The sequence below is a fragment of the Cherax quadricarinatus genome, chromosome 37 (genome assembly GCF_038502225.1).
Source record: "Cherax quadricarinatus isolate ZL_2023a chromosome 37, ASM3850222v1, whole genome shotgun sequence".
NCBI classification, from domain to species: domain Eukaryota; kingdom Metazoa; phylum Arthropoda; class Malacostraca; order Decapoda; family Parastacidae; genus Cherax; species Cherax quadricarinatus.
In genome coordinates this window covers 14,662,786-14,690,352 of record NC_091328.1, presented here as the reverse complement: position 1 = coordinate 14,690,352, position 27,567 = coordinate 14,662,786, and the positions used below count along the sequence as shown (strand labels likewise).

Here is a 27,567-nt window from a genome sequence, read left to right as displayed (position 1 = left end):
GGAATGGTTTCATTATCCGTGTGTTGGTATTACTGCACCACCAAAAGGAAAATGGTACTGCCCCCAGTGTGCTGCTGCTATGAATAGACGAGCAAGAAAGTGAGATGACGGGGGTGCTGAATCAAGTGATAGTATTGAGAAAACATAAAAGGAAACCATAAAATACTGAGAAACAGTTTATCTTGATATAGATATGTATAATACAAAACTGAAAATTATATAACAGGTTAAAGCACAAAAATATGCTTTGGATTATAATGACTTTTAATGCTGGCCATATAATTTTTGTATTCTCCAAATATTTCAGTAAAAATTATGATTTTAATAGGTAAGAGATTTAATAACGTGAATGAAATGAATACGGTGTACAGTATTCTCTTTAAATTACGATTGTCATTTAATCTAGTGTTAGCAGTACATCTGTATAATAAATGCAGTATGGTAGATGATGCTAAATACATAGTATAGTAAATGTATCAAAATAATGGTTGTGAAATTAATTATTCAAAGAAAATTGGATAGAGATAATAGATTAAGAAATTTTTGAAAATTTTCTAGAGGTGATTACATAGGTGGAGGGGTATTCATAGCAGCTCTGCAGATAGGTAATAGCATTTAAAATTTTTTAAATACACTCAACTGCTGCAGTGCTGAATGACCTATATGGATTGAATTTTTTTAATATGCTGTACTGATAATCCCAGTTGTTGCACATGTTTGTATCATTATATCTCAAACATGGCTTTAGAAAATTTGATTAGGAGACAATGGCAGAGTTTGTCATGTAAATTCATTAAAGTCTGCGAATTAAGCAAACTGATAGTGTGAATAGTGAGTTTAGGTCATATTTATTTATGAAATGAGAATTTGTATAAATATTGACAGGGACTCTTGTCGGTTATTTGTACAGCAGGTATTGAAATAGGGAGGGGGGAGTGTCACTGCTGGCAGTTGTATGATTAGACAGTGTGAATAGTCAGTTTGCAATAGTACATATACTTTTTTGATGGAGGAATTATACTGACCTATCAATCAGAGGGTCTTAACTTTCATTCTCTTGAAAAAGCAGTGTGTTTGTAGCTACAGTACAGTAAACCTTTTATAGACTGACCTCAGTATAACAGACTTAAAAGTAATAGGAAAAAAACCCTGGGAAAATTGTACTTTTAGCTCCTCTATTTTCAATATTTATTTCAATATATGTGTACAGGACTGTTTGGTATACAGTAGAGTACTTAATTGTTTTTTTTTCCTTTGCTGCTTTCTAATATAATGATTTAACAGACATTTGAGCAATTCTCATTATTAGTTTGTTATAGTGATGGTTTATTGTATTTATTAAAGTGGTTGAAATTAGTCTCTTCTAGTAATGTACCATATATGCTACAATCTCCACTGATATTTTGTAAAGAGCCACTTGGTTGATTATTGTTCAGCCAAATGATGTACCCTCCTTTCACTCAATCTGTGATAATGAATCCAGACTCAAGAATGTGTTAGCTTGTTAACCTTGTCCAGACTCATCGGTGTGGTTATTATTATAACCTGCTACCTATATATTCTAGTGTGTATGTATGAGTTTATAACATTACAGTGATACATTGTAAATTCTGGTATGCATGTATGTGTGTATGTAACATTACAATGACTTGTTTTAAAGGAAATTTATATTACAGATTGCGTCCCCTGTACTTGGGGTTGGCCAAACTGTCTTTTATATAGAAATAGGTGATGCATATTTGTACCTAATGTAAAATCAAATTGCTTTTCCTGCATGTGTACCAGTATACATTTTGACTCTTGGTGTAGTTGATAGGACATTTGCAGGACTCGTAAGAAAATACAGTAAATAATTTAGATCATTGAATTCTAAGGGAGTTGTGTACAGTAAACTTTGATTACATGGGCTATGGAAATTGGGAACAGAATCTACTTGGTTGCTTAATTTGGAAACTCCAGACAGAGTTCGTTGGATGCAAAATTGACCATTTTTGTTATGATCACAGTAGGACAACCTTGTTTCTGTCCACCACAATCTCCATTATCTTCCACCACTTCCTCTGTTAGTCCATTAAATAAAGGGTTTACTTGTAACATTAATGGTATGCAATACTGACAAGTTGATGACTAACACCTAGATATCTTTATTCTTAAGCTGTTATGCCAGCCAGTGACATTTATCAATTCAGTACTGAGATTATTTGCAGATGTTGAAACTAGAAATAGTAGAAGATAAGGTAATTAGTCCCTCAGCCTAGAAAATGGTGTTCACCACTTTAGTCATGATGAATCTGACTCGTGGGCAGGAGGATGGACACTTACGTAAGAGTCAGATGAGGTGCAGCCATAGATGGCATCATCACCAGTGGGTGGTACCTGCTAATGATATTAAGTCATGCCCAAAAGTTGGGCCAGAGGTTAGCAAACAGGTTAAAGATATCCTCTGCACCAAAATCCCATGGTGTTGCTGTTTCCAACAATCATCATACCACTAATTCTATGATACTTGTCCTCTTCAAGGGGGGCTCCTTGGCGTGGTGAAGAGACTCTTGGTCTGAGGAATTAGACCTGTCGGTCTCCTTCCTCAGACCAAACCTAATTACCCCCCAATGCCCCCTTCCCTCTCCCATCCTCCCCTTTTTCCTTTCCTCCTCCTCCTCCCCACCCCTCCCTTTTGCCCTTCCTTTTTGGCCTTTGGGATTTTTTTCCCACAGGCGCGCGCTAGTTCCTAGGTAGGGGAAAGGGTACCGGGATCCATCCCATTCCGTTGAGATGCTTGGCGGTGGCGTAGTTTGCCATGGAATCTGGATTGCCTGGGGATGTCCCGATCCCTCTCTGGTATCCCGGAGGGTGGCTTTGGGTGTCTTTCGGGCGACGGGTGTATCTCTGGAAGCCACCTTTCGGATTCCGGGGGTGGTGGCTGAAGGAGGTATGCTTTGTGGCGGATATCCGGCCGCCCTCTCTTTTGTCCACCGAGGTAGCTCGGCAGATGTGAGGTTGCTATCCCAGATTCCTGGTTTACTGGCATGATGGGTAGGGTATGGCACGGGTTCCATGCTACATCTGCGCTACTTGCGGTGCTGAGGTCCTCTTGGGCGCGGAGGGAGATTTCTGGCCCTTTCATTCCTCCTAGGAACTATCCCTCCCTGTTCCCCCCTTTTTTTATTTTTTTTATTTTTATTTTCTTTTCTTTCTTTTTTTTTCTTAAAAACAAAAAGAAAGAAGTAACCTAACCATGGAGTACCCGATCCATGACCCCGCTACCCCCGGGCCCCTTATTGTTACCGCACCCCGTTCTGACCTCGCCTCGTCTTTTGGCCACTCTTCAGACATTCCTAAGGCCCCTGTACCTCTTGCTGGTGCTGTTTCCTCACCTGCTTCAGGTACCAGGGCTTCCACTGACTCCTTCGATTTGTCTGACCTCCGCTCTCCTTTGACTATGCTTCCGGCTTCTCCCTCTACGGTGTGGCGATTTTTGAATCGCCGGCCCGTCCCACGTCGGACCAACTCTAGTCCCACTTCTAAATGTCAACGACAATCTCCTAATGATGTTACTTCGTTACCTTCCCTTTCTACTCAGAAAAGACCGACACGTCATGCACTCCCTCTCCACACTCTGTTTCAGACCACACAATGGACTAAATTCTTTACATTAAGACCGACTTCTACTGTCTATCTTTCCAACCATAGTATTGGCAAAGCGCTCCTATGCCACGTTGGTAGAGATATTTCCTTTCATGCTCTTAAGAGTGGTACTCGCATCATCACAGTCCAGAATTCTTCCCAAGCTCATGATCTTTCTCTTCTTTCACATATCGATACTATTCCTATCACTGTCGAAAAACATCATTCCCTCAATTCTTGTAGTGGTACTGTTATTCTGCCCCATACCATAGTCCAACAGAATTTCCAGACATGTGGCACTGACATTCTCAAACAGCTGGAACTCCAAGATCTCCCAATTCTCAAGGTAGACACTTATGTTCTTCCTGCCCACGGGCAAAGATGATACCCTTGCAATGTGGCTCGTTTAACTTTTGACAGCCGTGAACTCCCATCCTCTGTTTATGTAGCAGGACATCGGTTACAAGTTCGGAAGGTGATCCCTACACTGTAACACTGTAGGAATTGCTGGCGACTTGGCCACCCAGCAAAATATTGCAGATCTATAGCCGAATGCCCAGTCTGTGGTGCTGATGATCATTCTAATACGTCTTGCAGTCGAACTCCCTCTTGCCTTAACTGTCATGAGGCTCACCCTTCGTACTCTCGCCGTTGCCAAGTCAACTTAAATGAGCGGTAAATTCGTTGCCTCAAAGAGGCAGAAGGTCTCCCTTATGCTATGGCAGTTTCTCATCTCCGCCTCCAAGGGAGACTGCCCAGTGTTTCTTATTCTCGTGTTTCAAAGCGTCCCCCCACTTCTGGGGTCACATCTTCTGCAGCCTCCTCTGCGGTTGCCAGTCCCATAGTCACTCCTGTATCTAATTCTTTTGCTGTCCTGGGCTCAGACGTCCCTACTTCAACTACTCAGTCTGTCCTTACTTCTTCGTGTCCTCCCTCACAAACCCCGGTATCGACAAGACCTCGTACGACACCTCCTCCCAATCGTCCCTCTACTTCTCAGAGGCCCAAAAAATCTCCTTTAACCCCTCCTTCCCTTCATCCACCTCCACATTTTACCTTCCCGGTCTCTGTACCTGAGTCTTCCCCTTTCACTGGCTCTGTTACAAGTGTGGAGGTTCATCCTTCTCCTCAAAATGTGCCTTCCTCCCCTGTACCCTCCCAAGTTTCTTCCTCTTCTACCACCTCCCAGGTTTCTGCCTCTTCTGTCCCCTCCCACACTTCTCCAGTTCCCTCCACCCTTTCGCCCCCACCCCCTACCTTGGTACAGTCCATTACAGCTCCGATCTTTACTCAAACTCCTCCTCCTTCCATCTCCAATATTGTCTCCCATACGACGTCTCTGAACTCCGAAACACTTGAAGCAATCTCTGAATATATTGCAGAGACCAAACCATCAATGGACACTGATCCACCCTCTGTTCCTTCTCTTTCCTCTTCTCCATCTGCACAACTCCTTCACAACGCACCGTTCCTTCGCTACTTGAACCTTTTCCTTTGCCACCGCATGTGGACTTTTCTAACCCCTCTAGTCCATAGGTACCCTTACCTGTGGATTTCAGGTATCTTTATTGTTGCCAATCATGGCCTATTTACAGTGGAATATTCGCGGCCTCAGGGGTAATTGGGGTGAGCTTCAGATGTTGCTCTCCCAGTTTTCCCCTGTTGGTGTTTGCTTACAGGAACCAAAATTACACTCTGCTGTTATCTATCCTATCTCAGGCTATAATTTATTGTATTCTTCAGATCCTTTTCCTGATGGGACCTTTAATGAAAGTGCCCTTCTTCTACGCACTGATATTCCGTACCATCAGCTATTTGTTCGTACTTCGCTGCATTACACAGCAGCCCGTATCCACTTTCAGAGGTGGTATACACTCTGTTCTTTGTATCTCTCTCCTTCTCGGGCATTATCTATCCCAGATATTGCCTTTCTTGTTCCGTCATTACCGCCACCACTTCTTTTACTTGGCGATTTTAATGCCCATCATTTCCTCTGGGGGGGGGGTCTCACTGTGATTCCCGTGGCATTCAGTTAGAGGCTTTTCTTGCTACCCACCCCCTCCCTGTTTTAAATACAGGTACACCCATTTTGATCCTCAGACTCGTACTCTCTCTTGTATCGATCTCTCAGTCTGCTCTTCCTCCACCGCATTAGACTTCACCTGGTCTGTTCTCCCGGATTTACATGACAGCGATCATTTCCCAATCATTCTTACTTCCCCTTCATATTCACCACCTCTTCATAACCCATGCTGGCAATTTGATCAGGCAAATTGGAACCTTTACTCACAACTAACTGTTTTTAGTGAGGTTCCTTTTTCGTCCTCCATTGATGAGCTTTTACACCTCTTCTCATCCTCCGTTTTAACTGCAGCTTCTCATTCTATACCCCAAACTTTGGGCAGGCATTCTCAGAAATGCGTGCCTTGGTGGTCTCCTGCTTGTGCTCATGCAGTACGTTTGAAACGCGCTGCGTGGGGCAGGTACCGGTACAATAGAACCACGGAGAGACTTCTTGATTTTAAGCAGAGGCGTGCGATCGCTCGCCGTGCCATCCGTGACGCTAAACGCACTTGCTGGCAAGATTATATCTCCACCATCACCTCTGCTTCCTCTATGAGTGCAGTCTGGAAAAAGTACGAAAACTGACTGGCAAATATTCTCCTGACCCGGCTCCTGTTCTGCAGGTTGCCGATGTTGATATAGCAAACCCACTAGATGTTGCCAATTAAATTGGCAATCATCTGGTCCGTATTTCTCAGGGGCTCCATCTGTGCCCCTCGTTTCTTTCCTCAAAGTCTGCCAGAGAGTTAGCACCCTTGGACTTTTCTTCTCTCAGAGAAGAACAGTATAATGTGCCTTTTGCACTTCAGGAACTGGAGGCAATACTCTCAGCTTGCCGATCATCGGCAGCTGGGCTCGACAATATTCATATTCGTATGCTACAACATTTACATCAGTCAGCCCTTGCAGTCTTATTACGCCTTTTCAATCTTATTTGGTCTCAGGGAGTTCTTCCACAGCTGTGGACATCTGCCATTGTTCTCCCTTTCCGCAAACCTGGTACTACGGGACATGACGCCTCCCACTATTGTCCCATTGCTCTTACCAGTGTAGTTTGCAAAGTGATGAAACGCCTAGTAAATAGACGTTTAGTGTGGTATTTTGAGACACACAGCAGTCTCTCCACTCGTCAATATGGCTTTCATAAGATCCGTTCTACCATAGACCCCTTACTACGCTTGGATACGTATGTTCGTAATGCCTTTGTGAATAACCACTCAGTTATTGCCATATTTTTTGACCTTGAGAAGGCATATGACACAACTTGGAGGTATAATATTTTGGCCCAAGCCCACTCCTTAGGCCTTCGAGGCAATCTACCATCCTTCCTTAAGAACTTTTTAACCGACAGACATTTCCGTGTTCAGGTTAATAATGTGCTCTCCCCGGACTTTATCCAAGCTGAAGGTGTTCCCCAGGGATGTGTTCTGAGCACAACACTTTTTCTCCTTGCTATAAATGATTTGGCCTCTAGTCTTCCATCAAATATTTGGTCATCACTCTATGTTGATGACTTCGCTATTGCCTGTGCAGGCGCTGACTGCCACCTCATTACAGTTTCTCTCCAACATGCAGTCGACCGTGTTTCGAATTGGGCCACCGCACATGGGTTTCCAGCACTAAAACCCATCAAATTACTTTCACTTGACGCTCTGTCATCTCCGATCATCCTTTGTACCTCTATGGCTCCCGTATCCCTGAACGTGATACAGTCAAGTTTCTGGGCCTCATCTTTGACCGTAGGTTTTCCTGGAAACCTCACATTACCTCTCTGAAGGCAACTTGTCACAGCCGGCTGAACCTTCTTAAAATCCTTGCTCATCTTTCATGGGGAGCTGATCGTCGAACCCTCCTTCGCCTACATTCCACCCTCATTTTATCGAAACTTGATTATGGTGACCAGATCTATTCAGCGGCATCTCCTGCTACTCTCTCTAGCCTTAACCCCATTCATCACCAAGGATTACGTTTATGCATTGGTGCTTTTCACTCTTGCCCTGTTGAGAGCCTCTATGCAGAAGTGAACGTTCCATCCTTATCCGATCGCCATGATGCCCATTGCCTTTGCTACTATGTACGCTCTCATCATCTACGCAATCCTTCCATTTATAGAATGGTCACTGATATTAGTAGACATTATTTGTTCGCCGCCCCTGTTTACTCCATCCCTTCTCTCTTCGCCTTCATTCGCTCTTGTCTTCTCTTCAATTACCACCTTTCTATGTTCATGTAGTATCTCACTTTTCCCTACCCCCCTGGGAAATTCCAGCTGTTCGAGTCAGTTCTTTCTCTCTCCCTTGCTCGAAAGCCCAACTGTCTACGGTCGCTTCCCGCTCTTTTTTTCTTGACCACTTCCACTCTCATTCTCATGCCATTGCTGTGTACACAGATGGCTCTAAGTCTTCTGACGGCGTAGGATTCGCAGCAGTGTTTCCGGACAGCATCGTATGAGGGCATTTACTATCTTCGGCTAGTATTTTTACTGCTGAATTGTATGCCATCCTTGCAGCACTTATCCGTATTGCATCTATGCCTGTGTCATCATTTGTGGTTGTCTCAGACACCCTTAGTGCTTTACAGGCTATACAAAAATTTGATACACCTTACCCCTTAGTCCTCCGTATCCAACTTTGGCTACGCAGCATCTTTACCAAGCATAAAGATATTGTTTTTTGTTGGGTCCCTGGTCATGTTGACATACAGGGCAATGAACAGGCAGACACTGCTGCGCGGTCAGCAGTACATGACCTACCAGTTTCATATAGAGGTATTCCATTTACGGACTATTTTGCTACAATATCTTCCCACCTTCACACCCGTTGACAACAACGTCTTCTTATCACCAGTGTTGAGGTTGGGAGACTACTCTCTCCCATCTTCACATTAGCCATACTCGTTTTACTCATGGATATCTCATGGAGAGGCGCCCTGCTCTTCTCTGTGAGAATTGCCAGGCTCTATTATCAGTCAGCCACATTCTGTTGGACTGCCCACTTTATCAACGAGCACTCAGAATTTACCTCCGTCGTCATCTTTGCTCCGCTGCTCTCTCTTTACCTTCCCTTCTCGCTGATGGACCCACCTTTCATCCGGACTCTCTCATTGACTTTTTGACAACAACTGACTTACTTCACAAATTCTGATACCTTCAGCCCTTTCTACCTCAATCTCTTGCTACCCTCTACCCCCGTACTATCCCCTGCCCCGCTGTTTTCTGTAACCTACTGATCATCCCTCCTCCTTTCTGCCGCCCAATACCCTCGCTTCCTTCCCTACCGTGCAGCGCTGTATAGCCCTTGTGGCTTAGAGCTTCTTTTTGATTATAATAATAACTCACTTAGGGAGCTTATAGTTAATGCGCTTAATGAAGCTAGTTCTGAGTTAAACAGTCTACAATAAAGCCTTATCATGAATGTGAACTGTAAGCCAACTAAATGTTTTACTTTTCACAGGATTGTTGGTCTATACAGTGGACCCCTGGTATTCGATAGCATCGCTATTCGATAAATCCGACATTCGATGCATTTTAACGCAAAAATTTTGCCTTGGTATCCGATTGAAAACCTGGTATTCGATATGATTCATACGAGACGTGTCCATGTGTGGCCTGAACAGCCGTGTGTGTGTGCCAGTGTTTACAAGCCAGCCAGTGTGCGTGCATCTAAGGATACATTTGGTACATTCCATATTATCACTGTTTTTGGTGCTTGTTTCTGCAAAATAAGTCACCATGGGCCCCAAGAAAGCTTCTAGTGCCAACCCTGTGGTAAAAAAGGTGAGAATTAGTATGAAAATTAAGAAAGATTTTGAAGGGTTTGGGGCTAACCCTGAGAAGCCTATGCCAGTTGTGGAATCCATTGTGCCTACTTCAAAAATTAAGGAAATGTGTGCACAGTGGGTTGAACTACAAACCTTTATGGATGAAAATCACCCTAACACAGCTATTGCAAGCCGTGCTGGTGACTATTACAATGACAATGTTGTGGCCCATTTTAGACAAATCGTAAAGGAACGGGAGGTACAGGGCTCTATGGACAGATTTGTTGTGCGACAGAGGTCCAGTGACTCTCAAGCTGGTCCTAGTGGCATTAAAAGAAGAAGGGAAGTAACCCTGGAAAAGGACTTGCTACCTCAAGTCCTAATGGAAGGGGATTCCCCTTATAGACACTAACACCATCCACACTCTTTCCTCCTCCCATCCCATCAATCATCACCAGATCTTCAATAAAGGTAATTGTCATGTAACTGTGCATGTCTTCTTCAGCTTGTGTGTATTAAAATTAATATTTCATGTGGTAAAATTTTTTTTTTTCATACTTTTGGGTGTCTTGCACGGATTAATTTGGTTTCCATTTTTTCTTATGGGGAAAATTGATTCGCTTTTCGATATTTTCGGTATTCGATGAGCTCTCAGGAACGGATTAATATCGAATACCGGGGGTCCACTGTATATATCTTTCTGTGTCTTGATCATGTATGATGGCAACTAAACATGAGGGCCTGGTCCCAGATCTACATACTGTGAAAGCTTATTGGATTGAGAGATGGGAGGAGGTGTAAAATACACCCAGTGAAAAGCAGGGGTTCCATATGTACAATATAAATACACTGTATCAACATCTGTGACCTAATGCTCTCCAACTTACTACCACCAGATTTCAGAAAGATTGCCAGAACAAATGTAGTAGTCTTAAAGAGTAAACTGGATCATTACTAATGCACTGCCAGATCAACCAAGCTGTGATGGTTATGTGAGCCTGTGGGCTGCCAACAGCAATAGTCTGGCTGAACAGCCAATCAACAGAGAATCCTGGCCCCAGGCTGAGATGTGAGGGGTAGAAAATCTCTCAATATCAGTCATGGATAACTGCTTGCATTCAGTATATGCTTACCTTTCCTGTGTGTTTCCTAATAAAATAGTACTGTACTTATTCTGTAATTCTGTTTTCCATTTCAGTTTAGGAGTCCTTGTGAGAGATTTGGCTATAGGGTTGATGGTCTCTTGAACATTGAACAAATAGAAACATTAAAAATGTTAATTACTGTGCAGAATTTAATACTGTATTCATTATTACACATCATAGTTTGTCACTCATCCTTATTATACAAGATGACTACACAGTTGCCTCTGTTAACAGGATCATAAGTAAAATAGAGTATTTTGCATAGATTTTTTTATCAATATTAGTATATCAATGAGAAAAAACATCCTATTTATAAATGACCTGTATTGTACTTATTTATTTTTATACTATATTGTACTGCTTTAAAATAGTGTTGAGAATATGGTAGCAGCTTTGTTTTATTCTAAATGTAGCTCGATTGTGATTAAGTGTAAATTCTTTCCAAATTAATAATGATCTAGAGGAAATAAATGAAGAGAATTTTAAGTATATGAGGTACTAACTTAGTACTGAGGTTAGCATAATGCATACATCTTTGAATCTGGAGTTTATCTGGAGTTTATCTGGAGAGAGTTCCGGGGGTCAACGCCCCCGCGGCCCGGTCTGTGACCAGGCCTCCTTAGGTCAGTGTCCCAGGATGCGACCCACACCAGTCGACTAACACCCAGGTACCCAGGTACCCATTTTACTGATGGGGAACATAGACAACAGGTGGAAAGAAACACGTCCAATGTTTCTACTCTGGCTGGGAATCGAACCCAGGCCCTCACCGTGTGAAGCGAGAGCGTTAACCACCAGGCCACCAGAAGGGTAGTAAATTTTGGTTAGTCATGACTTGGCACTGGTTTTTATGTATGTACTATACTACTGTAAGAGGGCTAATGCTTACTGTATTGAATTTAATAAGAATGAGATTTATTTTTCTGATTATCTTTGCCTGATGGGTCACGATTTCCTAATAATGCATCTTGTCAGCTTTATAATGTGTACTATGTGTATTCCTTGTATAGCCTTTCCTCACTTAGCGATGTGCTCATTTACCGATGCCTCGGACTTACAGCGGGCTCTCTGACCAGTATTCATACCTAAATAATGTGTATTAGAGCTGATTTCCTCTATTCTGTTTATTTCAGTATACAGTACACTACTGTATAAACATTTAAAAATATACCAGAAATATTATAAATTTTGCAAAGGTGACATTAAAACAATATCAAAGATGATTAACACAAACTCACTACCATTATAGTATGCTCCTCACTTAGTGACGAATTGGTTTAACGACATGGTGTTAGGAACGGAACTCTGTCATCAAGTGAGGAGAGGCTGTATATATATTTTCTCTGCTGATTGTTAAGCAGATGACATTTCCTAGGCTGATTGTTATATGATGATATTTGGTTCTGATTTATTATTATAAGGAGTCAAAAGCTAAAGCCTGTAATAGGATATTTTTTTTTTTTGTGGCTACTGGTTGTAGTATATTCCTCCATGTTGTTTTACAGGTTTCCATTTCACTTTCACTTGGCAGGACAGTAGTACCTTCCTGGTTGACTGCTGTCTACCAACCACTACCTAGGTCCATTTTTGTTATTAATAAAATATACCTATTAAGATGTTTACCCTTGCCATGTTGGTTTTAATGGAAGATAAGTCCACTCCACCCTTGCTACTCTATAATCCTGCACTATCCTCTGCCCTGCTGTGCCATATGACCCTTGTAGGTTTAGTGCTTGTTTTTTATTATAATAATAATGGAAGATAAGTAACTTGATGTATTTGATATATCCCAGAAATTTAATCTAAATTTCTGGATGATTGCAACAAATACAATCTTTTCAACATTCAGATAATAAATGTTTCCTGCATCTATCTTGTATGATCATGTGTTTACACATATTTTTTTCTGTGTCAGCATGGTAATCCACATGCTTTTTTCCTGGGACCGAAAGGAGGTATCCATAATAAAATGTCCTAGTGTTTGCTAATGTGGCTTTAACCACAACTTGTTGGTATCATATACCAGATTTTTACCATGGTAGTCAATATATATATTAATCTAAAATTTGAGTAGCTGTTTTTGTCATTAAATTTAGGTGAAGCATTATTGTATTGAAAATAATTAGCATAGAGTTACACATAGATTGTATATGAGACCTAACTGATGACTTAGGATGAAGTGTTAATTCTAAGATTGTATATTGCTTTGCCTTTAATTTAAAGTATGGTTTTGTAAAGGTCTTAAATATACTTCAATGAGAGATTACTGGAATGTAACTTTTATACTGTATACCATTTTATTGTAGATGTTCATAAATGTGATATATAAATTTGTCTATATGTATATATAAGATTCATTACAGTGTTGTTTAGATATTTTTTCTTTCATTGAAACCTCTGTGCCAATCCGGTCTTTAAGAAGTGTTGGAAAACACTGCAATTGGTGAGTTTTACTTGTACTGTAGTATATATTTGCTGCATCATCAAGTACTGTATTTGCCTTGAACTTCTGCTTTAGGTAATTCCTTTGCATTTATTTACAAATCTCCTCTTCAAGGGGGGCTCCTTGGCGTGGTGAAGAGGCTCTTGGTCTGAGGAATTAGACCTGTCGGTCTCCTTCCTCAGACCGAACCTAATTACCCCCCAATCCCCTGTTCCCTATCCCATCCTCCCCTTTTTCCTTTCCTCCTCCTCCTCCCCACCCCTCCCTTTTGCATTTCCTTTTTGGCCTTTGGGATTTTTTTTTTTTTTCCCACAGGCATGCTAGTTCCTAGGTAGGGGAAAGGGTACCGGGGTCCATCCCATTCCGTTGAGGTTCTTGGCGGTGGCGGAGTTTGCCGTGGAATCTGGATTGCCTGGGGATGTCCCGATCCCCCTCTGGTATACCGGAGGGTGGCTTTGGGTGTCTCTCGGGCGACGGGTGTATCTCTGGAAGCCACCTTTCGGATTCCAGGGGTGGTGGCCAAAGGAGGTATGCTTTGTGGCGGATTTCCGGCCACCCTCTCTTTTGTCCACCGAGGTAGCTCGGCAGATGAGAGGTTGCTATCCCGGATTGCCGGTTTACTGGCATGATGGGTAGGGTATGGCACGGGTTCCATGCTGCATCTGCGCTACTTGCGGTGCTGAGGTCCTCTTGGGCGCAGAGGGAGATTTCTGGCCCTTTCATTCCTCCTAGGAACTATCCCTCCCCGGTCCCCCCTTTTTTTATTCTTTTTTTTATTTTTATTTTCTTTTCTTCTTTCTTTTTTTCCTTAAAAACAAAAAGAAAGAAGTAACCTAACCATGGCAGCCCTAGTCCATGAACCTGCTACTCTCGGGCCCCTTCTTGATACCGCACCCCGTTCTGACCCCGCCTCATCTTTGGACCACTCTTCGGACACTCCTCATACCTCTGTACCTCTTGCCGGTGCTGTTTCCTCACCCGCTTCAGGTACTGAGGCCTCGACTGACTCCTTCGATTTATCTGACCTTCGCTCTCCTCTGACTATGCTTCCGGCCTCTCCCTCTACAGTGCGGCAATTTTCGAATCGCCGGCCTGTTCCACGTCGGACCAACTCTGGTCCCACACCTAAACGCCAACGACAATTACCTGCTGATGATACTTCTCCACCTTCTCGTTCTTCTCAGAAAAGATCGACACGCCCTCCACTACCTTTCCATGCTCAGTTTCAGACTGCACAATGGACTAAATTCTTCACTTTACGATCGACTTCCTCTACTGCCTATCTTTCTGACCACAGTATTGGCAAGGCACTCCTACGCCATGTTGGTAAAGATATTTCTTTTCATGCTCTTAAGAGCGGTACGCGCATCATCACCGTACAGAATGCTACCCAGGCTCATGAGCTTTCTCGTCTCCCATATCGATACTGTTCCTGTCACTATTGAAAAACATCATTCCCTCAATTCTTGTAGTGGTACCGTCATTCTGCCCCATACCATAGTTCAGCAAAATTTCCAGACATGTGGCACTGACATTCTTGAATAGCTGGAACTCCAAGATCTCCCAATCCTCAAGGTAGACACTTATGATCTTCCTGCCCGCGGGCGGAGACGATACCCTAGCAATGTGGCTCGTTTAACTTTTGACAGCCGTGAACTCCCATCCTCAGTTTATGTAGCAGGACATCGGTTACAAGTTCAAAAGGTGATCCCTACACCGCAACAATAGAAATTGCTGGCGATTTGACCATCCAGCGAAATATTGCAGATCTATCGCCGAATGCCCGGTCTGTGGTGCCAATGACCATTCTAATATGTCTTGCAATCGACCTCCCTCTTGCCTTAATTGTCATGAGGCTCACCCTTTGTACTCTCACCGTTGTCAAGTCTACTTAAACGAGCGGGAAAATCGTTACCTCAAAGAGGCAGAAGGTCTCCCTTATGCCATGGCAGTTTCTCATCTCCGCCTCCAAGGGAGACTACCTCTTGTTTCTTATTCCCGTGTTTCAAAACATCCCCCCACTTCTGGGATCCCATCTTCTGCAACCACCTCTGTGGTTACCTCTCCCATAGTCACTCCTGTATCTAATGCTTTTGCTGTCCTAGGCTCAGACGTCCCTACTTCAACGCCTCAGTCTGATCTCGCTTCTTCGTGTTCTCCCTCACAAGCCTCAGTAGCGACGAGATCTCGTATGACACCTCCTCCTAATCGTCCCTCTACTTCTCAAAAGCAAAAAAAAGGTCTGTTAACACCTCCTACCCATCTTCCACCTCCTCATTTTACCTTCCTTGTCTCTGTACCTGGTTCTTCCCCTCTCACTGGCTCTGTTACAAGTGTAGAGGTTCACCCTCCTCGTACTGTACCTTCCTCCCCTGTTCCCTCCCAAGTTTCTTCCTCTTCGGCCACCTCCCAGGTTTCTGCCTCTTCTGTCCCCTTCCACGCTTCTCCAGTTCCCTCCACCCTTTCGCCCTCCCCTACCCTGGTACAGTCCATTACAGTTCCAATCTTTATTCATCCTCCCCCTACCATTTACAATATTGTCTCCCATACGACATCTCTGAATTCCGAAACACTTGAAGCAATCTCTGAATATATTGCAGAGACCAAACCATCAATGGACACTGATCCACCCTCTGTTCCTTCTCTCTCCTCTGCTCCATCTGCGCAACTCCTTTCTTCACAGCGCACCATTCCTTCGCTGCTTGAACGTTTTCCACTGCCTCCGCATGTGGACTTTTCTAACCCCTCTAGTCCGTAGGAACCCTTACCTGCGGATTTCAGGTATCTTTATCATTGCCAATCGTGGCCTATTTACAGTGGAATATACGCGGCCTCAGGTAATCGGGGTGAGCTTCAGATGTTACTCTCCCAGTTTTCCCCTGTTGGTGTTTGCTTACAGGAACCAAATTTACACTCTGCTGTTATCTCTCCCATCTCAGGCTATAATTTATTGTATTCTTCAGATCCTTTTCCTGATGGGACCTTTAATGAAAGTGCCCTTCTTCTACGCACTGATATTTCGTACCATCAGCTATTTGTTCGTACTTCGCTGCATTACACAGCAGCCCGTATCCACTTGCATAGGTGTTATACGCTCTGTTCTTTATATCTCTCTCCTCGGGCATTATCTATTCTGGATATTGCCTTTCTTGTTTCGTCATTACCGCCACCGATTCTGTTACTTGGCGATTTTAATGCCCACCATTTCCTCTGGGGGGGGGTCTCACTGTGATTCCCGTGGCATTCAGTTAGAGGCTTTTCTTGCCACCCACCCCCTCCATGTTTTAAATACAGGTACTCACACTCATTTTGATCCTCGGACTCTCACACTCTCTTGCATCGATCTCTCAGTCTGCTCTTCCTCCGCCGCATTAGACTTCACTTGGTCTGTTCTCCCGGACTTACGTGACAGTGATCATTTCCCAATCATTCTTACTTCCCCTTCATATTCACCACCTCTTCGCATCCCACGCTAGCAATTTGATCAGGCAAATTGGAACCTTTACTCACACCTAACTGTTTTTAGAGAGGTTCTTTCTTCGTCCTCCATCGATGAGCTTTTACACCTCTTCTCGTCCTCCGTTTTAACCACAGCTTCTAATTGTATACCGCAAACTTTTGGCAGGCATTCTCAGAAATGCGTGCCTTGGTGGTCTCCTGCTTGTGCTCGTGCAGTATGTTTGAAACGCGCTGCATGGGGCAGATACCGGTACAATAGAACCACGGAGAGACTTCTTGATTTTAAGCAGAAGCGTGCGATCGCTCGCCGTGTCATCCATGACGCTAAACGCACTTGCTGGCGAGTTTATGTCTCATGTCTCCACCATCACCTCTGCTTCCTTTATGAGTGCAGTCTGGAAAAAAATACGAAACTGAGTGGTAAATATTCTCCTGACCCAGCTCCTGTTCTGCGGGTTGCCGGTGTTGATATAGCAAACCCACTAGATGTTGCCAATGAAATTGGCAATCATCTGGTCCATATTTCTCAGGGACTCCATCTATGCCCCTCATTTCTTTCCTCAAAGTCTGCCAGAGAGTTAGCACCCTTGGACTTTTCTTCTCTCAGAGAACAACAGTATAATGTGCCTTTTACACTTCAAGAACTGGAGGCAACACTCTCAGCTTGCCGATCATCAGCAGCTGGGCCCGACGACATTCATATTCGTATGCTACAACATTTACATCAGTCAGCCCTTGCAGTCCTATTACGCCTTTACAATCTTATTTGGTCACAAGGAGTTCTTTCACAGCTGTGGAAATCCGCCATTGTTCTCCCTTTCCGCAAACCAGGCACTACAGGACATGAAGCCTCCCACTTTCGTCCCATTGCTCTTACCAGTGCAGTTTGCAAAGTGATGGAACGCCTAGTAAATAAACGTTTAGTGTGGTATTTAGAGACACACAACAGTCTCTTCACTCGTCAATATGGCTTTTGTAAGGGACGTTCTACCATAGACCCCTTACTATGCTTGGATACGTATGTTCGTAATGCCTTTGCGAATAACCACTCAGTTATTGCCATATTTTTTGACCTTGAGAAGGCATATGACACAACTTGGAGGTATAATATTTTAGCCCAAGCCCACTCCTTAGGCCTTCGAGGCAATCTACCATCCTTCCTTAAGAACTTTTTAACTGACAGGCATTTCCGTGTTCGGATTAATAATGTGCTCTCCACGGACTTTATCCAAGCTGAAGGTGTCCCCCAGGGATGTGTTCTGAGCACAACACTTTTTCTCCTTGCTATTAATGATTTGGCCTCTAGTCTTCCATCAAATATTTGGTCATCACTCTAAGTTGATGACTTCACTATTGCCTGTGCAGGCGCTGACTGTCACCTCATTACAGTTTCTCTCCAGCATGCAGTCGACCTTGTTTCGAATTGGGCCACCACACATGGGTTTAAATTTTCCAGCACTAAAACCCAACGAATTACTTTCACTAGACGCTCTGTCATCTCCGATCATCCTTTGTACCTCTATGGCTCCCGTATCCCTGAACGTGATACAGTCAAGTTTCTGGGCCTCCTCTTTGATCGTAGGTTATCCTGGAAACCTCACATTACCTCTCTGAAGGCAACTTGTCACAGCCGGCTGAACCTTCTTAAAACCCTTGCTCATCTTTCATGGGGAGCTGATCGTCGAACCCTCCTTCGCCTACATTCCACCCTCATTTTATCGAAACTTGATTATGGTGACCAGATCTATTCAGCGGCATCTCCTGCTACTCTCTCTAGCCTTAACCCCATTCATCACCAAGGATTACGTTTATGCCTTGGTGCTTTTCGCTCTTCCCCTGTCGAGAGCCTCTATGCAGAAGCGAACGTTCCATCCTTATCCGATCGCCATGATGCCCATTGCCTTCGCTACTATGTACGCTCTCATGATCTCCGCAACCCTTCCATTTATAGAATGGTCACTGATATTAGTAGGCATTCTTTATTTGTTTGCTGCCCCTGTTTACTCCATCCCTTCTCTCTTCGCCTTCATTCACTCTTGTCTTCTCTTCAATTACCACCTTTCTATGTTCATGTAGCATCTCACTTTTCCCTACCCCCCTGGGAAGTTCCAGCTGTTCAAGTCAGTTCATTCTCTCTCCCTTGCTCGAAAACCCAACTGTCTACGGTCGCTTCCCGCTCTCTTTTTCTTGACCACTTCCACTCTCATTCTCATGCCATTGCTGTGTACACAGATGGCTCTAAGTCTTCTGACGGCGTAGGATTCGCAGCAGTGTTTCCGGACAGCGTCGTATGTGGGCATTTACTATCTTCGGCTAGTATTTTTACTGCTGAATTGTATGCCATCCTTGCAGCACTTATCCGTATTGCATCTATGCCTGTGTCATCATTTGTGGTTGTCTCAGACTCCCTTAGTGCTTTACAGGCTATTCAGAAATTTGATACACCTCACCCCTTAGTCCTCCGTATCCAACTTTGGCTACGCCGCATCTTTAGCAAGCATAAAGATATTGTTTTTTGTTGGGTCCCTGGTCATGTTGACGTACAGGGCAATAAACAGGCAGACACTGCTGCGCGGTCAGCAGTACATGAACTACCAGTTTCATATAGAGGTATTCCATTTACGGACTATTTTGCTGCAATATCTTCCCACCTTCACACCCGTTGGCAACAACGTTGGTCTACTATGCTTGGCAGCAAACTTCAATCTATTATACCGAGTATAGGTTACTGGCCGTCTTCTTGTCACAAGTGTGGAGGTTGGGAGACTACTCTCTCCCGTCTTTGCATTGGCCATACTCGTCTTACTCATGGATATCTCATGGAGAGGCGCCCTGCTCCTCTGTGTGAGAATTGCCAAGCTCCATTATCAGTCAGCCACATTCTGTTAGACTGCCCACTTTATCAACAAGCATGCAGTATTTACCTCCAACGTCGTCTTCGCTCCACTGCTCTCTCTTTACCTTCCCTTCTCGCTGATGGACCCACCTTTCATCCGGACTCTCTCATTGACTTTTTGACAACAACTGACTTACTTCACAAATTCTGATACCTTCAGCCCTTTCTACTTCAATCTCTTGCTACCCTCTACCCCCGTACTATCCCCTGCCCCGCTGTTTTCTGTAACCTACTGATCATCCCTCCTCCCTTCTGCCATCCAATACCCTCGCTTCCTTCCCTACCCTGCAGCACTATATAGCCCTTGTGGCTTAGCGCTTCTTTTTGATTATAATAATATTTACAAATCTGGACTGATAAAGGATCTATAGTGATTTTGAAAAGGTTTTGCCACTCTTTCTCCAATTTCTAGAGGGTGTTTGGATATACAGTGCAGTACAGTTCTCATGAGACTGTGAGTTATTGTTTTTACATAGTGTATTATATATACAGTTCTTTATAATATAAGACATAAGGTTAAAGGTTATAAAATTCATAATAAACAAACTTAACTTTTTCAATAGGGAGGGCAGAGACTCGAACCCTTGGTAAGCATAATGCTGGCCCTCTACTTAGCACTCATGGCAGCTTCAATAATGAGCTCCAACCTACAGCATACCTGACTTGTAATGTAAACAGCTGCTTCCAGTAGCAACCCTACTGTAAACTTTTACAGAGAACTCTTCCTGCCACCAAAGCTGAGTCAGTACAACTTTTGTCCCAACTGCTGTCAGTGAGTTGAAAAAATTGTAATGAACATGCATTATGTAACTTTTGAAGGGTATGTGGAGACTCAAATTGAGGATAAGCAAATTTGAGTTCTCATTGAATCTGCTACAGCCGAGTTAGTTCACATATATCAACCGTGACATAGTACTGTACATACAGGTTTTTAAAGCTAGATCTTATGTTTGTTACTAAGAATGTATTGACTATTTGTAGGGCCTCAATACCTAAATACCCATCACTAATAGAGCTGGGGAATCAGAAACCCCCTGTCAAGTGTGAGTTTTTTTTCATCTTACGTTGTGCTAGACAAGATCTTGGTAGTTACAGGGTTTGTAACCTGGGTTCCTTGCCTTTCCTCAAATTTAACGTCCAAAAGAGTTGCCCATATGTTATACAGTACATTCAGGAATAATAATTCACATGATACATTGTTTTTACATAATTGGATGACATTTAGTAGCATACAAGGAAAGCCCCTGGTTAAAACCTAATTTAAAATTAATACATTATAAAACATATAAAAGTAGATTAAAAGTATAGTATGGTACATGACAATAAGAAATATGAATTGTAAACTTGTGTGCCCCTCCAACCCTTTGTGTGGTTTATTTTGTTGCTAGTTGTGGTATGGGCCTGGCTAGGATGTATGTATGTTAATATTGTAGGATTCTGCAGAATGTGTTGTAGACTAGTGTAAACTTTTGAAGTAGGAAAAGAGTTTAAAACCACAGTGGGTTCCATGATTCCACTTCCCTTGGTATATACCGTAAGTTCTTGTGGCAATCACTTGAGTGCTGCAGGACTGTCTGGGATCATGCAACCTTGATTGGCATGACCTGGGATTGTTTATCATTACAGTATTATGTCATATGATGGCTTGACATAGTTCAGGGGCAGAGTAAACAACTGTTAGAGAATAGGAAAAAATTATTGTAGCACTGTTTATGTCTGTGTTGTATTACTAAAGAACAACCTGTGTTTTGTTGGGAATATGAAACCCACTCTGTCATAGAAAAAAATACCTTTATTGTTTTTTCAAATTCAGACCCATTATCAGTGGTGGGCACAGCTAACCAAAAAGTTAGCTTCGCTAACCGCTAATCCGCTAACTAAAAAATTATTTACAATGAACTGCTAAATGGTCGAAAAAATTAGCAGAAGCTAATGCTAAACGCTAACTTTTTCACATGAATTCAGATTTGGTTTAGTTTTTTGGTCTTTTACTTATACTTTTAAGACTTTTAGAACAGACCTGGAGAGCTTCCTAATAAGATATAGAATGCCAAGGTCATATGATGATCAAGTGCCGCTAGTGTGAAAATAGCAATTGTTTGATTTTATGATGTAACGCGAGTGACCGATAAGGACACACTTGTCGCTGTACTGAAGCTCCATAGCACCCGAACTGATTGAGTTAGCTTATTTGACTATTTTCTTCATTGGTTCAAGTTACTCATTGTATTTGTTCATTTTATTCTGTTTCTGTTTATGTTTGCATTTAACTTAATTTAGATTTTGAACCCATTAAACTACAAACAAGTAGTTGAAAATCGTGCTTAAAGTTGAAACCTTGAGGGCAACTGGGAAAGGTACTGTACCTCTAAACTGCCATAACTTGCAATACCCATGTAGTAGTTTAATAAGCGCTTATAACTCATAAATGCCTTATACTTATAAGATATTCCTCCAGCTGTTTATGGCTGACCAAAGTCCTCCTGTCCAGGGTGAGGCGGGACATCCATGTCTTGCTGGGGTTCAGCGTCTTGATCAGGCTGACAAAGGTGGGGATTCCACTACATGCAGTGGTAGCATGTTGCAGATGAATAGGTCCACAATATTTGTGTCCAGCAGCAACAAATGGTTTGCCAATGGTGGTCTGGTGTGCTCTCTTTGCAGGTGGCTGTGACAACTGGCTGCTGCTCCTGCTAGTGGCGCTGCCACAAGAAGATTGCCTGTGTTTTCCACGGGAAGATCCAGCCTTGATGCTCTCCTCAAACTTGATGGCATGCTCTGGGTGTTTTCTCTTAACATGTGACTTCAAGTTGTAGAGGCTCGCTACCTGTCCCTTGATGATGGTCTCCTTGGGCTGGCACATGACGTACAGAAGTACAAAATATTGACGTTCTTCGTATCCCTTGACTTGAGGACAAAATAGTCATCCAGATGGGGCCATGGGTTCTGCAACTCCTGGCCCTCAGCATGAGCAGCCTCTGCTTCAACCACAGCTGCTGCAGACTCCACAACAACACCCTCAGGCACAACAAAAATGTCTCCCCTGTTCATAACGATAAGTAACAATGCACCCCAGTGTTCACTGACACTGTAAGACTATAACAATGCTGCACAGATGCAGCTGCTGTTGTGCTGACAAGTCACATTTACACGTAGTCAGCCAATAGTGTGCCTGACCGACTGTTGGAGAAATTCCCACAACAGACAGGAATGAACACGTGCGCTGTTGAAAAGGCATTGCTTACCGACTACCAACAACGTATGAATTTTTTTTTAGCAGACTCAAAGTTAGCGGAAGCTAATTGGTCTGCTAATGGTTTTCGAAGTTAGCAGAAATGCTAATCCGCTAAACAAAAATTTAGTTCCGCTAATTAGCGGATTAGTGGAACTGTGCACACCACTGCCCATTATATTATGTTACTCACCTCTTTAGCTGCTATTAGCAGACATGAATTCCTTATTAAATCTACGAGAGCAAGTATAGGTAAGAAGAGGATGAGGATTTGAAAGATATAAGCATTTTGATTCGTTTCATTATCTAGGTTAAAAAACTATTTACTCAGAAGTTTCTTGCTCTATATGTACAGGAGATGCTTTTCTTTTAAAAATATAAAAAACAAGCAGTTCTTTAGAGTTCAGTCCTCCTCTTGGGTCACAACATACCTAGTAACATTACTGTACTTTATGTACTACATTATCAAGCCCGTTCAGACAAACTACACTGCACTTTAAGGTTAATCCATAATCACGAGTTTATCTGTATCTGGCAGTCTCAGTCCTGCTGTCACCAGACAATATCATACGCTATTAATACTCTACTGTATTTTTTTAGTTACCGGCAGTGATTTATTTAAAAATCTATTTTTTATTCTTGATGTGGAATTTTATGTACTGATAGTCATATGAAGAAATATAGAAGGATAAATACCACTCACAGAATTGAATAAGATACCAGCAATATTTAATATAATAGAGATCTTACTGTATGTTTTGTACTCTCATTCTTTTTAGGTTGAAGATGGACCTGTACCTCCTGCTCCTACTGAAAATCAAGCTACTGTTAATGTTAAGGCTTGTGGACTAAACTTCTATGACATATATGTCCGGCAAGGCTTAAATCCTGAGACACAGCCACCTTGTACTCTTGGATTAGAGTGTGCAGGTGTTGTAACAGCTGTTGGAACAAATGTCAGTACAGTGAAGGTTAGTATACTCTTTACCTATATTTGTATCTGGCTTGCTCTTTTGTTATTTGGAATTTTACTCAGCAAATGCTTATTCCCTTTTATGTAGTTGATTAATAGCCTATCAGTAAAGATCAAAGTACTGTATATACAGTGGTACCTTGACTTACGAGTTTAATTCGTTCCATGACAGAGGCCATAGCTCAGTTTGCTCGTACATCAAATCAGTTTTCCTCGTTGAAATTAATTGAAATGCCATTAATCTGTTCCAGCCCCCAAAAAACCACCCCAATTTTTTTGTTACAAGTTTTTAAATAAGAAAAATGTATTTATAAATATGAAATATTGTATAAAAATATAATAAAAGAGAATATAAAGAAATAAACTGGTGTTATAAAGTGTAATTTACCTCAGAGATCAGACAACTTGGGCTAATGGAAGATGCTGGTGGAGGTGGAGGGTGGAAAAGATAGGCAGAGGAGATTGGAGGAGTTCATTTTGTTTCATAAATGAACACTTGAGGAGCACTAAAGAACACTGAAGGAGTATTAAAGGAACACTGAAGGAGCAGTAAAGGAACACTGAATGAGCACTAAAAGAGGAATATGGAAGGAGCACTTAAAGAGGAACATTGAGGGAGCACTAAAGGAACACTGAAGGAGCACTAAAGGAACACTGATGGAGCACTAAAGGAAGAACACTGAATAAGCACTAAAGGAAGAATATTGAATGAACACTAAAAGAACACTGAAGGAACCATTCATCTACATTACTGAAGGAGCACTGAAGGAGCATCAAAGGAGCACAGGAGCACTACACCACAACACAACACACACACCTCTCTCCTTTCCCTCTCTCCCCTTGCACCCCCGGAGAATTGGGTGGTTTGCAAGGGGACGGAAACGGCCTCTCAAAGTAATTTTCAAGGCAGAATCAACTCAGACCACGGTCCTGCAGGAGAAAGCACGACTGAGAGACAAACTGAAGTACTAGAGTGTGTACCTCAATCAAAACAGAACACAAGAGGAAAGGATGATACTGAAAGAGTACAAACACGAAAGGAGGAACGAGAGGAAATGACAAAGATGAGAAGAAGAACCCCAGACACAGGTGGAAGGGCAAACACACCCTCCAGAAACACCCTCAGAAGGACTCCAACTGTGACAGTCCCAAGGCAACTGAACAATCTAAACTGATACTCACACACTGATCCCTCTGTCTCCACCCCTCACACCACAAACCCTACCCCCACAGCAACCCCCTACAGGAACTCAGCCCCCACCCCCACCACAACCCCCTGTAGGCCCCCACCAGGGCTCCTGCTCCCCCAACCCCAATATTCTCCCAGGACCATAGTTTTGGGAAAGAAGTTGAAGGTTTGGTACACGAACGTGGATGGAATAACGAGTAAATATGAGGAGTGGCATGAAAGAATCAATGAGAAGTCTCCAGACATCATAGCAGTCACAGAAGCAAAACTCACTGAGACAATAGCAGATGCAATCTTCCCACCAGGATATCAGATCTTGAGGAAAGATAGAAGGAGCAGAGAAGGAGGAGGGGTTGCACTGCTCATAAAAAAACGATGGAGATTTAAGGAAATGGAAGGCATGGACAAGATTGGAGAAAGGGATTACATAGTAGGTACACTTCAGTCTGGGGAACATAAGGTAGTCATTGCAGTGATGTTTAATCCACCACAGAACTGCAGGAGGCCAAGAGAGGAATATGAAGAGAGCAACAGAGCAATGGTGGACACACTGGCTGAGGTGGCAAGAAGAGCTCACTCGAGTAAAGCAAAGTTACTGGCTATGGGCAATTTCAACCACAGGCAGATCAACTGGGAAAACCTGGAGCCACATGGGGGTCCCAAAACATGGAGAGCCAAGATGATGGATGTGGTACTGGAAAACCTCATGCATCAACATGTTAAGGACACTACCAGAGAGGGAGGGGAGGCTGAACCAGCAAGACTGGACCTCATGTTCACCGTGAGCAGTTCAGACATTGAGGACATCACATATGAGAGACCCCTTGGAGCTAGTGATCACGTGGTTCTGTGCTTTGAATACATAGTAGAGCTACAAGTGGAGAGGGTAACAGGAGTTGAATGGGAAAAGCTAAACTATGAAAGGGGGGCTACACAGGTATGAGGAACTTCCTGCAGGAGGTTCAGTGGGACAGAGAATTGGTAGGAAAGTTAGTAAACAAAATGATGGAATATGTAACAACAAAATGCAAGGAGGCAGAGGAAAGGTTTGTTCCCAGTGGCAATAGAAATAATGGGAAGACCAGAATGAGCCCCTGGTTTACCCAAAGGTGTAGGGAAGCAAAAACTAAGTGCACTAGAGAATGGAAAAAGTACAGAAGGCAAAGAACCCAGGAAAATAAGATTAGTCAAACAGCCAGAAATGAGTATGCACAGATTAGGAGGGAGGCCCAGCGACAGTACGAAAATAACATAGCATCGAAAGTCAAGTCTGACCTGAAACTGCTATATAGCCACATTAGGAGGAAGACAACAGTCAAAGACCAGGTGATCAGGCTGAGGAAAGAAGGTGGGGAACTCACAAAAAATGATCAAGAGGTATGTGAGGAGCTCACCACGAGATTCAAGTATTTACAGTAGAGGTAGAAAGGGCTCTGGGAAGACAGCAGAGGGGAACACCAACAGGGAATATACCAACAAGTGTTGGATGACATACGAACAACTGAGGAGGAGCCTTGACACCTCAAAGGCGATGGGACCGGACAACATCTCCCCATGGGTCCTTAGAGAAGGAGCAGAGATGCTGTGCGTGCCTCTAACCACAATCTTCAACACATCCCTTGAAACTGGGCAACTACCTGAGAAATGGAAGACAGCTAATGTAGTCCCCATATTTAAGAAAGGAAACAGAAACGAGGCACTAAACTACAGACCTGTGTCTCTGACATGTATTGTGTGCAAAGTCATGGAGAAGATTATCAGGAGGAGAGTGGTCGAACACCTGGAAAGGAACAAGATTATAAATGAAAACCAGCATGGGTTCATGGAAGGCAAATCCTGTATCACAAACCTCCTGGAGTTTTATGACAAGGTAACAGAAGTAAGACACGAGAGAGAGGGGTGGGTAGATTGCATTCTCCTAGACTGCAGGAAGGCCTTTGACACAGTTCCCCACAAGAGATTAGTGCAGAAGCTGGAGGATCAGGCGCATGTAAAAGGGAGGGCACTGCAATGTATAAGGGAATACCTGACAGGGAGGCAGCAACGTGTCATGGTACGTGAAGAGGCATCACAGTAGGCGCCTGTTATGAGCGGGGTCCCACAGGGGTCAGTTCTAGGACCAGTGCTATTTTTGATATATGTGAACGACATGATGGAAGGAATAGACTCTGAAGTGTCCCTGTTCGCAGATGATGTGAAGTTGATGAGAAGAATTAAATCGGACGAGGATGAGGCAGGACTGCAAAGAGACCTGGACAGGCTGGACATGTGGTCCAGTAACTGGCTTCTCGAATTCAATCCAGCCAAATGCAAAGTCATGAAGATTGGGGAGGGGCAAAGAAGACCGCAGACAGAGTATAGGCTAGGTGGACAAAGACTACAGACCTCACTCAGGGAGAAAGACCTTGGGGTGACCATAACACCGAGCACATCACCGGAGGCACACATCAACCAAATAACTGCTGCAGCATACGGGCGCCTGGCAAACCTGAGAATAGCGTTCCGATACCTTAATAAGGAATCATTCAAGACACTGTACACTGTGTATGTTAGGCCCATACTGGAGTATGCAGCACTAGTCTGGAACCCACACCTGGTCAAGCACGTCAAGAAGTTAGAGAAAGTACAAAGGTTTGCAACAAGGCTAGTCCCAGAGCTCAAGGGAATGTCGTACGAAGAAAGGTTAAGGGAAATCGGACTGACGACACTGGAGGACAGAAGGGTCAGGGGAGACATGATAACGACATACAAGATACTGCGGGGAATAGACAAGGTGGACAGAG

The 27,567-nt window shown here is 43.2% G+C and overlaps 2 protein-coding genes and 1 pseudogene across 2 annotated transcripts in view; 2 read left to right on the top strand and 1 right to left on the bottom strand.

Moving 5' to 3' along the window:
* The window catches only part of Ing3 (Inhibitor of growth family, member 3), a 14,084-nt gene extending 1,116 nt beyond the window's left edge, over positions 1 to 12,968 (top strand). The window contains exon 1 of the mRNA XM_070091911.1: positions 1 to 12,968. This exon is cut by the window's left edge and continues 1,116 nt beyond it. Coding sequence (XP_069948012.1) covers positions 1 to 103 — 103 coding nt within the window. The 3' untranslated portion in view covers positions 104 to 12,968.
* Positions 1 to 27,567, top strand: part of LOC128703015 (synaptic vesicle membrane protein VAT-1 homolog) — a 113,084-nt gene that overhangs the window by 28,596 nt on the left and 56,921 nt on the right. Inside the window, exon 2 of the mRNA XM_053797566.2 lies at positions 23,402 to 23,593. Within this exon, the coding sequence (XP_053653541.2) occupies positions 23,402 to 23,593 (192 nt within the window). The remainder of the gene's footprint in view (positions 1 to 23,401; positions 23,594 to 27,567) is intronic.
* Positions 21,813 to 22,793, bottom strand: LOC138853659 (uncharacterized; annotated as a pseudogene).